Source organism: Erinaceus europaeus, chromosome 18, assembly GCF_950295315.1.
Source record: "Erinaceus europaeus chromosome 18, mEriEur2.1, whole genome shotgun sequence".
NCBI lineage: Eukaryota > Metazoa > Chordata > Mammalia > Eulipotyphla > Erinaceidae > Erinaceus > Erinaceus europaeus.
The window spans coordinates 51,005,468-51,020,697 of NC_080179.1; the positions used below are offsets into that span (position 1 = coordinate 51,005,468).

Below are 15,230 nucleotides of genomic sequence, written 5' to 3' on the forward strand. Positions count from 1 at the left end.
TCTTTACTTATTTATTGGATAGAGACAGAAACTGAGAGAGGAGGGTGATAGAAAAGGAGAGAAACAGAGAGAGAGAAACACCTGTAACCCTGCTTCACCACTTGCAAAGCTTTCACTGCAGGTGGAGACTGGGGGCTTGAACCCAGGTCCTTGAGCATTGTAACATGTGCACTCAACCAGGTGCACCACCACAGCCCCTTTTTAAGTTTTATCTTACCAGCACACTGCTCAGCTTTGAGGATTGAATCTGGGTCCTCAGACATAAAAGTCTTTTGCAGAACCATTATGCTGTCCCCCCAGTTCATGACAGGTGTTTTCACGAGCATCTTTTTGTGATTGATTGTAGATGTGCTGAGTTCCTCACCTCCTTTTAGACTCAGCTCTGCCAAGTTTTCAGGCTTTGCCCTTGAAGATCTCAGAAAGGCCTTTAACATAAGGTAAAGTTCACCTTTTATTTATTGCACAATTCTCGGGCTAATTTTCCTTAGCAAATGTCAGATGTATCTGTTACGTCACTTTGCCCATTTAAGAATTATTAAGATTTACTTTCCTGGTAGAAGGAGACAGGAGAGAGAGAGAGAGCAGGAGAGCTAGCACACTGCTTAGCTTTGGCATAAGGTGGTGCTGGGGATTGAACTTGCCACTTGAGGAATGTAAGTCATGCGCTCTAATGAGCTGAGCTATCTCTCCAGACTATTTGTTCATTTTTATATGGCTGTTTTTTCTAAATCTTTTCTAATGTGATCTATATTTCCTAAAAAAACAGACTGCAAATGCTGTGTGTGTTTATCATGAACCGATTGAATTCCCAGAGCAGTGGTTTCAGTCAACGCAGGAGAATGGCTCTTGGGATTGTAATTCTTCTCCTTGTTGATGTGATATGGGTGGCGTCCTCTGAACTTACTTCGGTATGTAATTCTTACTTAAGAGTGACCCTGCATTATAGGGATTTAATTTATACTGTCTACAAATGAAATTATAGCGACAATTAAGATTACTGTTAATTTGTACTATCTCATGTTTTCCTAAAATGCTACTTTAAATACTTTTTTTGGTTTTTTTTTGCTATTAATGTCCATTTGTTTTGAAACTGAAAAGGATACCCTTTTTGTTGTTTGACTGTTTTATTTTTATCTCCTGTGGCTATTTGCAAAGAGAAACTATATGCAGAGTTCCTTAATGTTTAAAGGTGTTTCACTTTTCAAATACGGTGGGTCATTTTTCACCGTTCTATAACCTTTCAATTTTTGTTTTTTTTCTATTTTTTATGAGATTGATCAATTTATTTTAATAAGAGTAAGAAGATCAAGCACTGTTCAGCTGTGGCCTATGATGCAGGGAATTAACCTGGGACCTCTGGAGACTCATGCGCCACTGCTTTTTGTTTTAAAAGTTTGTTTTTTTTGTTTATCAGGTAATAAAAGTTAGGGATTTCATCATTGTGGGCAAACTTTCAGATAGAATAAGATGGAGAGAGGGAGAAAGGGAGGGAGGGGGGGGAGAGAGAGAGAGAGAGAGACAAGAGAGAGAGAAGCAGACCACAGCACTGAACCATCTTCCAGTACCATAAGAGCTGGTCTGAACCTGGGTTGTCTATATGCCAAGCCCTGCAACCTATCCAGGAGAGCTATTTTGTCACCCTTCCACCCTCATTTAGTTTTAATGATATTGAATTTTGTCAACCTTATCAACCCTCCTCAAAGTATTTTTACCTCTAATATTGTAAAGCTAACTATACCCTATAGTCACTCCACCATTAAGTGCTTTCATACTCATCTCAAACTGAAATGGGCCTTTAATTTATTTAATTATAATTACTAGTTACTAATAAAGTTGGTTATAATTCTTCAAAATCATCTGATACTTGATCTGTTGAGATAATTCAGTTTTTTTTCTGTTTGTGCCAAGGATATCTTTCTAGGTTAGAATGTAAACAAAGTCCACACACTGCTTTTAATTCTGTCTCTTAAGTTGTGTTTGTTCATTAACTTTATTCCCCTCATACTGCCCTTCCCCCAAGTTTATTTTTATTTTTTACTTTTAATTGTTGTTGTTGTTACTGGGGATTCACTACTCCAAGCCAGCTTAGTTTTGAGGTATAGAGAGAGTTACACAGAGAGAAGGAAGTAGAGCACAGCATCAGAGCGCCTCCAGTGCTGTGGGGGCAGGGATCAGACCTGTGTCATGAGCATGCCAAAGCAGGCCCACTGTCTAGCTGAGCTATCTTTCCTGCCCTTCTCTCCATTTTTAGTAATTTTGGTGCTTCATGAGAGCTATCAAAGCACCTTCCTGCCTTCCATAATGTGTCTTTCTTCAGTTTGTTTTTATGTGGCATTTGGTGTCTAGGGACAAATGGCCTCACATATGCAAGGCATTCTCTGCAGTTGAGCCACCTCCTAGACCTCATCCTGCTCCCCCTTCCCCTTCCTGTTTTTAAGTATGATATTGATTTGTTGGAGAAATTGGATCATTTTCCCTGTAGGATACAGCACACTGTCTCAGTCTGCTTAGGCTACTATAATAAATACTGCTATAGACTGGGTCACTTAGACAATGGACATTTATTTTCAGACTGTTGGAACAGGGTGTTGGCAGGTTTAGCGTTATGAGTCCAAGCTTCATAAGATAAAGGGGGCTAGAGAGCTTTTTGGGGTCTTTTCTACTGCAGTGTTAGTCCTTATCTTATGACTTAAAATACATACCAAAAGACCCTGCCTCCTGTTATAGTCACACTGGGGGGTTAAGAATTTAAGACAACAGTTTTGAGAGGTGAGGAGTGATGACTTTATGTGGTCCACATTCTGGATTTGACTGATTGCTTCCTTGGTGTATCAATCATTTAAATTTATCCTCTTTCTTTTTTATTTCCTATAGAATTGCACACTACAGTGTTAATTTTATACAGGCTCAGCTTAAGAAAAAAAATGTGTTGGTGTTATACCAGGCACATAATTACTTAAAGTCTTACTTTGAACTCAATTTGAGTACCATAAAGTCCCTCATCAACCTTCAGGTCATAGTTGAATAGCAATATGATTATTACCCAGGTGAAATGTTTTATTAGGGGTTACAAATGGTGTTCTTCTGTAATGGCTAGCTTTGTATTTATTAGCTTGATTTTCTTTCTTTCTTTTTTTTTTATAGGACAGAGAGATACTGAGAGAGGAGGGGAATATAGAAAGAAAGATAAGACACCTACAGTACTATTTCACTGGTTGTAAAGTGACCCCCTGCAGGTGGGGAGCTGGGGACTTGAACCAGGATCCTTGTGTGGGTCCTTGGCTTCCTACTATGTGTACTTAACCTGGTGTGCCATGCCTGACCCTCTTAGCTTGAGTTTTTAAAGAGCTTTTCCACAGTGATTGTTTGGTTATCCTACTTATGGGTCATACATCAAGAAAAAGTGCTGAATAAATCTGAATCCTTTCTCCTGTATCCTTTTTAGAATAGTATTGTTTAGTAACTTCTAGTAATAGCCATTGAAAGTTTAATATTACATATTTGTGGATTTTTGTATATTGAATGTATCCAAACAATTGTAGTTATTGCTCTTGATTTTTGTTAGTTTTTTAAGGTCACTAGGACTTCGCTAGAACTTGTGGGACTTGGTACCTACATGGTTCCATCATTCCTGATAGCCATTACTCTCTCTCTCTTGATAGGTAGGTAGAAAGAAAGAGAGAAAGAAAGATAAGTAGACAGCTACAACACTGCTCTACTGTTTATGATGCTACACTCCTGCTGGTGGGGCCCGAGGGATTGAACCACTCAGGTCCTCCCCTTTTGATATTTGAATTGTGTTATCTGTGATCAGTGAGAAGCCCTTTAACTTGGCTTTTCAATATGATCCCCCTAATCTGTAATCTCCACTAGCTTTCTGACACTAGTTATCATCTTGTTTATTTCCTGTTCTGTATCTGTATTTGGCCATTTCTTCTAGAACCCATGAGATCTTTTAGGTCAAAATGGTATATATCACAGCTGGATTCTAGAGATGCTCTACCTCCTGTGTTGCTATTTTGTTTGTTTAAGGGCTTTTTAGTGATTTCTTTTTTTCGTTTAAGGAAAGAAAACATCAAAAGTTCACACCCGTATTTGCAATTTTAATGAAAATCATAGATTTTTCTCTTACTTTCTGATAGCGCTAAGGCTGATGTCCCCCCCCCCCCCATTCACTTTTTGTTTTATTATCTTCTTTTTATGCTTTTTTTCTCTGGGTGGACTATTAACTCAGCCCATTAAACGGAGCTCAAGAATACCTTCTCTTGGAATGTTATAGAACTTTCACAATGGCCTGTCTGCATTTATTAATTCCATGATGTCTAATAGACCACAGTCTTGGCCCTTAGCTCATTTTTGCTGTGTATTATTCATGTCTATATATCTTCTCTCAGGATTACTGTCTTATTTTTTTCTTAGGCCTTAGCACAAGTAGTAGTAGGCTTTCAAATAATATTAGATAAAACTGATTTTACAAGTTGTTGCTGATTCGAGAATATTCCTTGTATGCAGAGCAAATACAATACAATACAACACAAAGAATACAATCTAAAGTATTTTTATAATTCCCTTTTTAATTTTCCATTCCTGATGAACGTATAGTTAAAAAAAATCATATAATTTCATTATTTCATTGGAGTTGGTTAGTAAGAGTAATCTTATAATTTGTGAAAATTTTTTTTTCTCCACAGTATGTTTTTACTCAGTACAACAAACCATTCTTCAGCACCTTTGCAAAAACATCAATGTTTGTTCTCTACCTTTTGGGTTTTATTGTTTGGAAGCCATGGAGACAGCAGTGTACACGGAGATTTCGAGGAAAGCATGCTGCTTTTGTAAGTTTTTCATTTTAATTGTTTGTTGGAGAGTGGGTACATTTTTTTCAAAGTTTATAGATTTACTAGTTTCTTGAAATTCAGTAAGATTTTAAGTTGTTCAGTTAAATAGCACAGATAGTGTAAGAAAAAAACAAAACCTTAATTTTATCCAGTATTTTTAAATAGTTTTTGAATCAACTTGCTATCAGAAAATTTAGTAGAAATCCAACATATGTAATCTCTTTTCTTTTCCTTGCCTCATAAAATCCTTTACCTTACTAAAAATTATTGAACTGTTCCGAATCTATGTGAAGAAGTAAGTAGTAAAAGAATTCTTGCAGTTTTAGTCATTTGTAGATAGGACAGTTATCATTTAATTTGCTGTAGAGTTCATTGAGGAACTAAGATAGTTAAAAGTTTTATATATTAACATGAAAATAGTATACTTCAGATGTTTAATCAAATTACATTATCTCCTTGATGTTACTTAACATTCTGATTCATAATGTTGAAAGTTGACATAGTGATATATTTTCCTGTGAAAGTAAACATTGAGAGATTAAAGTATATAAAACTGTTTATTACATTAATTCTTTTTCATTTTTCTGTTTTTCTTTAAAATTGTGGTAAAATATACATAATATCAAATTTATAGTCTTAATATTTTTCCCATATTTCTTCCATTTGTAGCACTGAGGTCTCCTCTCACATATGCACTTTTACTGCTCCTAGACTGATCCTTTTCTTTCCTTTTCTTTTCTCTTCTTTTCATTTCTTTTCAAGACATCATAGTAAATCTTATTACTGAAACAAAGAGAGATTTAATAATAAAGCATTTTATAATAAAAAATTTTCACTGAGGAAGTATAGAGATCATGAACATGCTGGAACAAAACAATACATCTTTAATTTGTATGAATCAAAATGGGTAGAGTTGATAAAAAAAATAGATAAATCCACAAGTTATGGTTCAGTACTTCAGTGCTATGCTCTATAGTTGTTAAGCCCATTTATTTAATGAATAGTTCTCCCTTTACACTCCACTAATTTGAAAGGGTATCTATTGTGTAATTTAAATTATTATAGGTACCTCATGTCTTTCTTATTTTCATATCCTCTCCTAGTTTTCTTGATCTTTCTAGTCCCAAGATGTATTATTGTTCTTGCAATATGTGTTGCAAATAGTCTCGACTTTTCATTATAGCCATATTTTGAAATATTTAAAACTATTTTGAAAGAATTTTATTAAGTCACAAAGTATTCATCAGTATTTTCATTTTTATTGCTTTACATTTCTAAGCTACTTTAAGGGGGAACCAACAGTTTTAATAGTAGAAATGCATATTTTAGAATTCAGATTGCTTTTACTGTGTATCTTCAATAAATACCAATGTAAATTCGTACAATTAAGAGAAAGTATTCAATTAACTTATCTTCGTTTTCACATTTATTTTGAGACAGTCACATCAAGAATATGGTATTTCCGCCAGGATTAATGCCAGAAATAGGCTGATTATTCTCATTCATCCTTTAAAATTTTTTTCAGATAGAAAGAGGGAGAGAAAGGGAGAACCAGAGGGAGAGTAAAAGATATAATAATATAGCACTGCTCCACTATCTGCGGCACTTTCTCTACTGTCTGGGTGCTCCCATCTGGTCCTGGGGCTTAAAACTGTGTTTCTCCTGCCCCACTAGGGAAAGAGAGAGGCAGGTTGGGAGTATGGATCGACCTGTCATCGCCCATGTTCAGCAGGGAAGCAATTACAGAAGCCAGACCTTCCACCTTCTGTATCCCACAATGACCTTGGGTCCATACTCCCAGAGGGTTAAAGAATAGGAAAACTATCAAGGGGAGGGGATGGGATGTGGAGTTTTGGTGGTGGGAATTTTGTGGAGTTGTACCCCACTTATCCTATGGTTTTGTCAGTGTTTCCTCTTTATAAATAAAATAAAATAAAATAACCTGTGTTTCTCACATGGTAAAGTGCATGCCTTATTTGGTGAGCTATCTCTTTAGCCCTGTTTTAATTTTAAAATGAAGTATTTTATAAGAGAGAAGAATGCAACACACATAAGCACACTATTACTACTACTACCACCACCACCATACCACCACCACCATACCACCACCACCACCAGTGCTGGGTATTAAACCTGGGTCCTTACAAATTAAAGTTCTGTGCTTTATACATTGAGCTACCCTACAATTGTTTTTCCTTTTTTAAGATTGTAAAATATATGGAACGTGAATTTTACTACCTTAACCATTTTTTTATCATTTTTTCAAAAAAATTTTTTTTTATAGGACAGAGAGAAATTAAGAGGGGAGAGAAGATAAGGAGAGAGAAAATATACACCTGCAGACCTGCTTCACTGCTTTTGAAGCTGCCCCCCTGCAGGAGGGAAGCCCCTGGGATCCTTATGCTTCATTCTGTGTATGCTTAATCTGGTGTGCCCAACCTCCTCTCAACCATTTTTAAACACATGGTGTACTGTCACTAAGTATATCAACTTTGTTCTGTAACAACTACCACCACCCTGTCTATCTCCAGAACTTTTTACCATTTCTAGTAGAAAGTCTGTACTCAATAGAATAGATATATACTTCTCAGATGCTTGTAACTAGTGCTTTACTGTCTCTATTATTTCCTTATGTGTATTTTTTGTGGCTTAAAGTCAAAATATATATTATTTTGTATAATGAATATATTTTCAAGAGAGATGAAGCACTCTAGTGTTTTGGCATGTATATTGGTATGTATTTAATTTTATTATTTACTTATTTATTAGATGGGGAGAAATAGGCGAGAGAAAAACAGAACATCATTCTGGTGCATTTGATGCCAAGGATTGAACTTGGAACCTCATGCTTGAAGGTCCAATCCTTATTACACTGTATCACTTCCTGGGTCTCTAATTTTATTTTTTATAAAAATAGCACTGTGCTCTTATTTTCCATTTTATCATTTGCATTTTATACTTAACAGTATATTATCAACAAATTTCTGTGTAATTTAGTATTAATAGAACATTTATAAAAAGATTTATTTATATATTTATGAGAGTGAGAACTCAGGACCCTATGGTTGCAAGTCAAAAACTCTAGCCACTGATCCACCTTCCATGCCTTATTAGAACATTTTCTAATATTATTTTAATAGTGGAAGTGATGTTAGGGGCTGGGGAGATAATATAATAGTATAATAATTATGCAGAGTCTTTCATGCCTGAGGCACCAAAGGTCCCAGGTTAAGTCCCTAGGCCCACCGTAAACCAATGGTGAACAGTGCTCTGACTAAAAATATAAAAATAGAATATAAGTAAAGAAGTGACCTTCATTGTTGATGATAAACTATGGTAACAGGAAGAATAAGAATATTTTAAAAAGACTTTCCAGTCTAAGACCACTATACATTTTTATATCATGTGTAGCTATGTGTTTTTGTATGTATTAAAATTACTTATATTAGAAATAAATTTAGTCTGTAATATTGCTTTCTAACATGGTTTAATTCTTCACTAAATAGGATATTATGAAAACCTTTCCAGACTCACAAAAATTTGTTACTATTTTTCCTGCTTTATTTAGTGTATCCTTGATAGATTGCTATCACTTTTTACTGATTTTTGCCTAAGCCTGATATGCAGGTGGGCTAAAGATATTGTCTGGGAAGATGGTGTCATGGGGCCCATGGCTACTCATATTTAGCACAAGAGCCTGTGTAACCTCTGCATCCTTGTCAGTCTAAGCTCCATGGTTACAGCCAGGAACATTTTAGGGTAAGGTTTCTTTTTTTTTATTTTTATTTTTTTTGTCTCCAGAGCCACCGCTGGGGCTCAGTGCCTGCACCATGAATCCACTGCTCCTGGAGGCCATCCTTTCTCCTTTGTTACCCTGGTTGTTTTACCATTGCTGCGGTCATTATTATCGTTGTTATTGATGTCGTTGTTGTTGGACAGGACAGAGAGAAATGGAGAGAGGAGGGGAAGACAGAGAGGGGGAGAGAAAGACAGACACCTGCAGACCTGCCTCGCCGCCTGTGAAGCGACTCCCCTGCAGGTGGGGAGCCGGGGGGCTCGAACCGGGGTCCCCCCACTGGTCCCTATGTTTTTGTGCCACGTGCACCCAACCCACTGCCCTACCGCCTGACCCCCAGGGTAAGGTTTCTTAAGAGCATAGACTGTGGTCTTTGAATCTTGTTCTGTCCCTTGCTGATTATGTGACCTTGGGTAAGTTATTTAAACTCTAGGTTTTTTAGTGTGGATAATGATAACAGTAGCTGGTGCTGTGACAATGCATTAAGAGAAAATTCTCAAAAGTGTGATCAAGTTTCTGGGGTTCATGAATTTAATACTATTATTATGATAATACTAAGATGTTATCTGTCTTTTTCACTAACCCACCCATCATTTCCCTTATAGTCCAAAATGTACTGTGAGAGGGATTTTGAGTTAGACAAACTTGAACTTTAATTCTGACTTTATATAATAATAATTTCTCGTTAATGACTTATAAAATTATATTAATAGATGTGTAATTCCACACCATTCCCACCACCAGAGTTCTGTACACCTATCCCACTCCAGAGGAAACTGCCATAGTTCTCCAAGGTTGTCACTGATAAGGGTTAACTATATATTTAAAATTTTTTTTTATTTTTTCACATTTTCTTATTTATAAAAGGGAAACACTGACAAAACCATAGGATAAGAGGGGTACAACTTCACACAATTCCCACTACCAAAACTCCATATCCCACTCCCTCCTCTGATAGCTTTCCTATTCTTTATATCATCTTTATATCAACTGTAGCTATGTATTTTCCTTTTCTTTTCCTATTTTTTTCACATTTTTATTCACTTCTATAGCTCTGCCTTCACTTCCCTAAGTCACCCTATTAATTCATAATGTCCTTTCTTTTTCCTTTTCCCTCTCAGATAAGAGAAACAGCCTGACTTCTGATGTTTTCCAGATTCTTTGAGCATAGATTCCTGGAGACAAGTGTTTTGAGCACAAGTGGAATTGAGGTTTAGATCCCTCTGGTCATCTCCTAACATTTATTCCCTCTGGGGGTATGGACCAGAATTCTTTATGGGGTACAGAAGGAAAGAATTCTGACTTCTGTAATTACATCTCTGCAGGACATGCATGTTGGTTGGCCGATCCATACCCCCAGCCTGTTTCTGTCTTTCCCGAGTTAGATAGGACTCTGGAGCAGTGAGGTTCTGGGACACATTGTTGAGGTTATCTGTCCAGGGAGGTCAGGATGGAATTGTAATAGCATCTGCAGCTTGATGGCTAAAAGGCAGTAATATATTAAGCAGGTCAAAATGTTTAATAAACAGGAACCAATGAGGAGGACTAGAGAATGTTAGAATAGGGAGCCTAGGGTGGAAAGAAGCTAGGATGTCTAGTTTAGGCATGTTCCTCAGAGCCCAAGATTTTTGTAATCTTTGCTTGAGCTTCCTAGCTAACATGTAGGTGGACTAGAAATATTGTCTGGGAGGATGGTGTCAGAGTAGAGACTAGAACTTCAAAGCTAGGTTAGGACACAGTGGCTCCCAAACTTGACAAATATATATGTGCATATATATATACACATATATGCAAATTAAATGTTTACTACATCGATCTGACCTGGGGCTCATGTATACTCATAGCACAAGAGCCTGTATAACCTCTGAGTCTCCGTCAGTCTGAGTCACAGTCTATGGTCACAATCATTTTATTACTTAGATGAGATCTCAGTCTCAATTTCTTGGATTTTTTTTTCCTTTTACCAGAGCACTGCTCAGCTCTGGCTTATGATGGTACAAGAGATTGAACTTGGGACCTCAAAGCATCAGGGATGAGGGTCTTTTGCATAACCGTTATGCTATCTCCCCTGCCTTCGGTCTCAGTTTCTTCACTAAAATGAAGGCGGTGAATCCCTACCTTGCATGGCTGCGTATCTGGCATTTGGTACTAATTCTATTAACAGTAGTTACACGTTTGTAGATCTACTGTGGAATTTTTATTTTATTCCTTTGGGCTGGGACTGACACTAGTCTTGTGACATGTGTTTAATTGAATTTGACATTCTATTATTTGTAGTTTACAGATGCTGAAGGCTACTTTGCTGCTTGCTCAACAGACACAACTATTAATAGTTCTTTGGTAAGTGCTTTTTTTGTCATCAGAAAAGAAGAAGTATATTTGAACTTCGGTGAGAAGGACCAAAACAGCTTTGCTACATCACAGCTAGATCTGGATATAGTTATTTTTCATTATTGGATCCCCTCCTTGAGTTTCTGATTTTGTACTTTCTTTCCTTAGGGGTACCTGGTACATAGAACTAAGTAATTAAACATCTCTGAAAGTGAGGGGAAGAGCAGGTCAATTAAGGAGTGAGAATAGTAAAAGATACCCTCTATTGTTTTTCTTAGCATTTTTGTTACTTAATTGTTTGTATTATTAACACTTAGAAGCAAATATATTTGCCTGAAATAATGTAGGTTGTTTATTCATTCTGCAAATTTTTTTTTAATTTCGTTATTGGGGGATTACATTTGACAATAAATACAATAGTTTGTACATAACATTTCTCAGTTTTCCACATAACAGTACAACCCCCACTAAGTACTCTATCATCCTTTTTGGACCTGTACTTTTCCCACCCACACACCCCAGAGCCTTTTACTTTGGTGCAATACACCAACTCTAGTTCAGGTTCTACTTGTGTTTTCTCTTATCTTGTTTTTCAACTTCTGCCTGAGAGTGAGATCATCCCATATTCATCCTTCTCTTTCTGACTTATTTCACTTAACATGATTTTTTCACTCCATCCAAGATGGGCTGAAAATGGTGAAGTCACCATTCTTAATAGCTGAGTAGTATTCCATTGTGTATATATACCACAACTTGCTCAGCCACTGATCTGTTGTTGGACACCTGGTTGCTTCCAGGTTTTGGCTATTACAAATTGTGCTGCTAAGAACATATGTGTATACAGATCTTTTTGGATGGGTGTGTTGGGTTCCTTCAGATATATTCCCCAGGAGAGGAATTGCAGGATCATAGGGTAGGTCCATTTCTAGCCTTCTGAGAGTTCTCCAGACTGCTCTCCACAGGGGTTGGGCCAATTTATATTTCCACCAGCAGTGCAGGAAGGTTCCTCTGACTCCACAACCTCTCTAGTATTTGCTGCTGTTACCTTTTCTGATGTATGACATTCTCACAGAAGTGAAGTGGTATCTCATTGTTGTCTTTATTTGCATTTCTCTGGCAATCAGAGACTTGGAGCAGTTTTTCATGTGTTTCTCAGCCTTTTAGAACTCTTTTGCTGTGAATATTCTGTCCATGACCTTTTCCCATCTTTGGATGGGGTTGTTTTCTTGTTGAGTTGGGCAAGCTTTTTATATATTTTGGTTATTAGCCTCTTGTCTGATGTATGGCATATAAAGATCTTCTCCCATTCTGTGAGGGGTCTCTTGGTTTGGGTAGTCATTTCTTTTGCTGTGCAGAAGCTTTTTAATTTGATGTAGTCCCATAGGTTTATACTTGCCGTAGTCTTCTTTGTAATTGGATTCGTTTCATTGAAGACGTCTTTAAAATTTATGCAGAAAAGAGTTCTGCCAATACTTTCCTCTAAGTATCTGATAGTTTCTAGACTAATATCAAAGTCCTTGATCCACTTGGAGTTTACTTTTGTGTATGATGAGATACAGTGGCTCACTTTCATTTTTCTGCATGTTTCAACCCATTTTTCTAACACCATTTGTTGAAAAGACTCTGCTTTCCCCATTTAATAGTCTGGATACCTTTGTCAAAGATTAGATGTCCGTAGGTGTGGGGGCTTACTTCTGGGCTCTCAATTATATTTGTATATGGCTCTTGGTATTATATTCATTTTGATGCTGTTAATTCTTCCAAGCCATGAACATGGAATATCTTTCCACTTCTTTGTGTCTTTTTCAATTTCCTTGAGTAGTGACTCATAATTTTCAGTATACAAGTCTTTCACTTCTTTGGTTAGGTTTACTCCTAGATATTTTATTGTTTTTGTTTCTATAGTAAAGGGAATTGATTTCTGGATTTCAGCTTCTTCTAACTTAGTATTTGTATAGAGGAATGCCACTGACTTTTGTATATTGATTTTATAGCCTGACACCTTACTGTATTGCCTGATGATTTCCAAAAGCTTCTTGCTGGATTCCTTAGGTTTTTCTATGTATACTATCACGTCATCTGAAAATAGGGAGAGTTTGACTTCTCTTCTAATCTGTATCACTTTAATTCCTATGGCAAGAACTTCCATCACTATGTTGAATCATAATGGTTGATAGTGGGTAGACCTGTCTAGTACCTGTTCTTTTTTTTTTTTTTTTTTTTTTAATATTTATTTTATTTATTTATTCCCTTTTGTTGCCCTTGTTCTATTGTTGTAGTTATTATTGTTGTTGTCGTTGTTGGATAGGACAGAGAGAAATGGAGAGAGGAGGGGAAGACAGAGAGGAGGAGAGAAAGAGAGACACCTGCAGATCTGCTTCACCGCCTGTGAAGTGACTCCCCTGCAGGTGGGGAGCCGGGGTTCGAACCGGGATCCTTATGCCGGTCCTTGTGCTTTGCGCCACCTGCGCTTAACCCGCTGCGCTACAGCCCGACTCCCCTAGTACCTGTTCTAATGAGAAATGTTTCCAGTTTTTCCACCATTGGGTATGATGTTGGCTATAGGTTTGCTATATATAGACTCCACTGTCTTCAGTCTAACGCTTTCCTGAGCTATTTTGGCTTTAATGACTCAGGATGTGCATGAGCCGGGAATTGAACCTGGGCCTCCCGCATGGCAGGAAAGAATTCTACCACTGATCCACCCATGTGACAGACTCCACTGTCTTAAGGAATTTTCCATCTATTCCCATTTTTTGTAGTGTTTTGATCATAAAGGGATGTTGGATTTTGTCAAAGGCTTTCTCCGCATCTATTGATATGACCATGTGGTTTTTGGTCTTGCCTTTGTTGATGTGGTGGATCATGTTGATTGATTTACGTATATTAAACCAACCTTGCATGCCTGGGATAAACCCCACTTGGTCAGGAACAATCTTTTTAATATACTGCTATATTTGGTTAGCTAGAATTTTGTTCAATATTTGAGCATCTATGTTCATCAGAGATATTGGTTTGTAGTTTTCTTTTTTGGTTGTGTCCCTGTCTGCTTTTGGTATCAGAGTGATGTTAGCTTCATAGAAGCTGGAAGGGAGTATTCCAGTGTCTTCAATCTTCTGGAAGACTTTTAAAAGTAGAGGTATTAGTTCTTCCTTGAAGGTTTTGTAGAATCATTTGTAAAACCATCTTGTCCAGGACTTTTATTTTTGAAGAGGTTTTTGATAACTGTTGCAATTTCATTAGCTGTGATGGGCCTGTTCCTGTTATCTATTTCCTCTTTACTTAATTTTGGAAGTTGGTAAGTATCTAGAAAATCATCCATTTCTTCCAGATTGTCTAGCTTGGTGGCATATAGTTGTTCATAGAAGCCTAGCATCATATGTTGAATTTCTGCAGTGTCGTGATATCTCCTCTTTCATTTACTATCCGATTTATTTGGGCCATCTCCTTTTTTTGTTTTGTGAGTCTGGCTAAAGGTTTGTTGATTTTGTTCACTCTTTCAAAGAACCAACATTTACTTTCGTTGATCTTTTGTATGGTTTTCTTATTTTCAGTGTTATTGATTTCTGCCCTAACTTTAGTGATTTCTGTCCTTCTGGTTGCTTTAGGGTTCCTTTGTTCTTATTCTTCTAGGTCTTTAAGATGTGCAATCAGGCTGTTTATTTGTGCTTTTTCTTGTTTCCTTATGTGTGCTTATGTGTCTATGAACTTCCCTCTCAGCTGTGTTCCAAATATTTTGATAGCTTGTGTCTTTATTTTCATTGAGCTCTTGAAACATTTTGATTTCTTCCTTTATTTCCTCTTTGACCCAGTAGTTGTTAAGGGGTATACTGTTGAGCTTCCACAGTTTGGGACTATTACTAATCTTTTGTTGATTTTTCAGTGTTAGTTTAATTCCACTGTGGTCTGAGAAGATGCTTGGGATGATTTCAGTGCTCTTGAATTTTGCTGAAGCTGTCTTTGTGGCCTAACATATGGTCTATCTTTGAGAATGACCCATGTGGACTTGAGTAAAATGTCTATTCCAGTTTCTTGGGATGAATGACTCTGAAAATGTCCAATAGTTCTAGTTTATCTATCTTTTCATTTAGCTCCCTTATGTCTTTATTGATTTTCTGCCTGGATGATCTGTCAAGTTGAGATAGCGGGGTGTTGAAGTTCCATGCTATGACTGTGTTGTTGTTAATATATTGCTGTAGCTCTTTCAGTAGAAGTTTGATGTATTTAGATGGCTTCTCACTGGGTGCATAGATGTTAATAATTGT

The 15,230-nt window shown here is 36.9% G+C and overlaps 1 protein-coding gene across 6 annotated transcripts in view; it reads left to right on the forward strand.

Annotated features, from left to right (window-relative positions):
• The window catches only part of SLC35F5 (solute carrier family 35 member F5), a 57,605-nt gene that overhangs the window by 2,097 nt on the left and 40,278 nt on the right, over positions 1-15,230 (forward strand). For 5 of the 6 annotated variants that reach the window (XR_009545986.1, XR_009545987.1, XR_009545985.1 and 2 more), the window contains exons 2-5: positions 347-437; positions 767-908; positions 4,692-4,835; positions 10,912-10,974. Coding sequence is in view for 3 of the 6 variants with exons in the window: in XM_060178020.1 (XP_060034003.1) it covers positions 347-437; positions 767-908; positions 4,692-4,835; positions 10,912-10,974 (440 nt within the window). In the remaining 3 variants the exon portion in view is untranslated. The remainder of the gene's footprint in view (positions 1-346; positions 438-766; positions 909-4,691; positions 4,836-10,911; positions 10,975-15,230) is intronic. The other variant, XM_060178019.1, reaches the window with a different exon arrangement.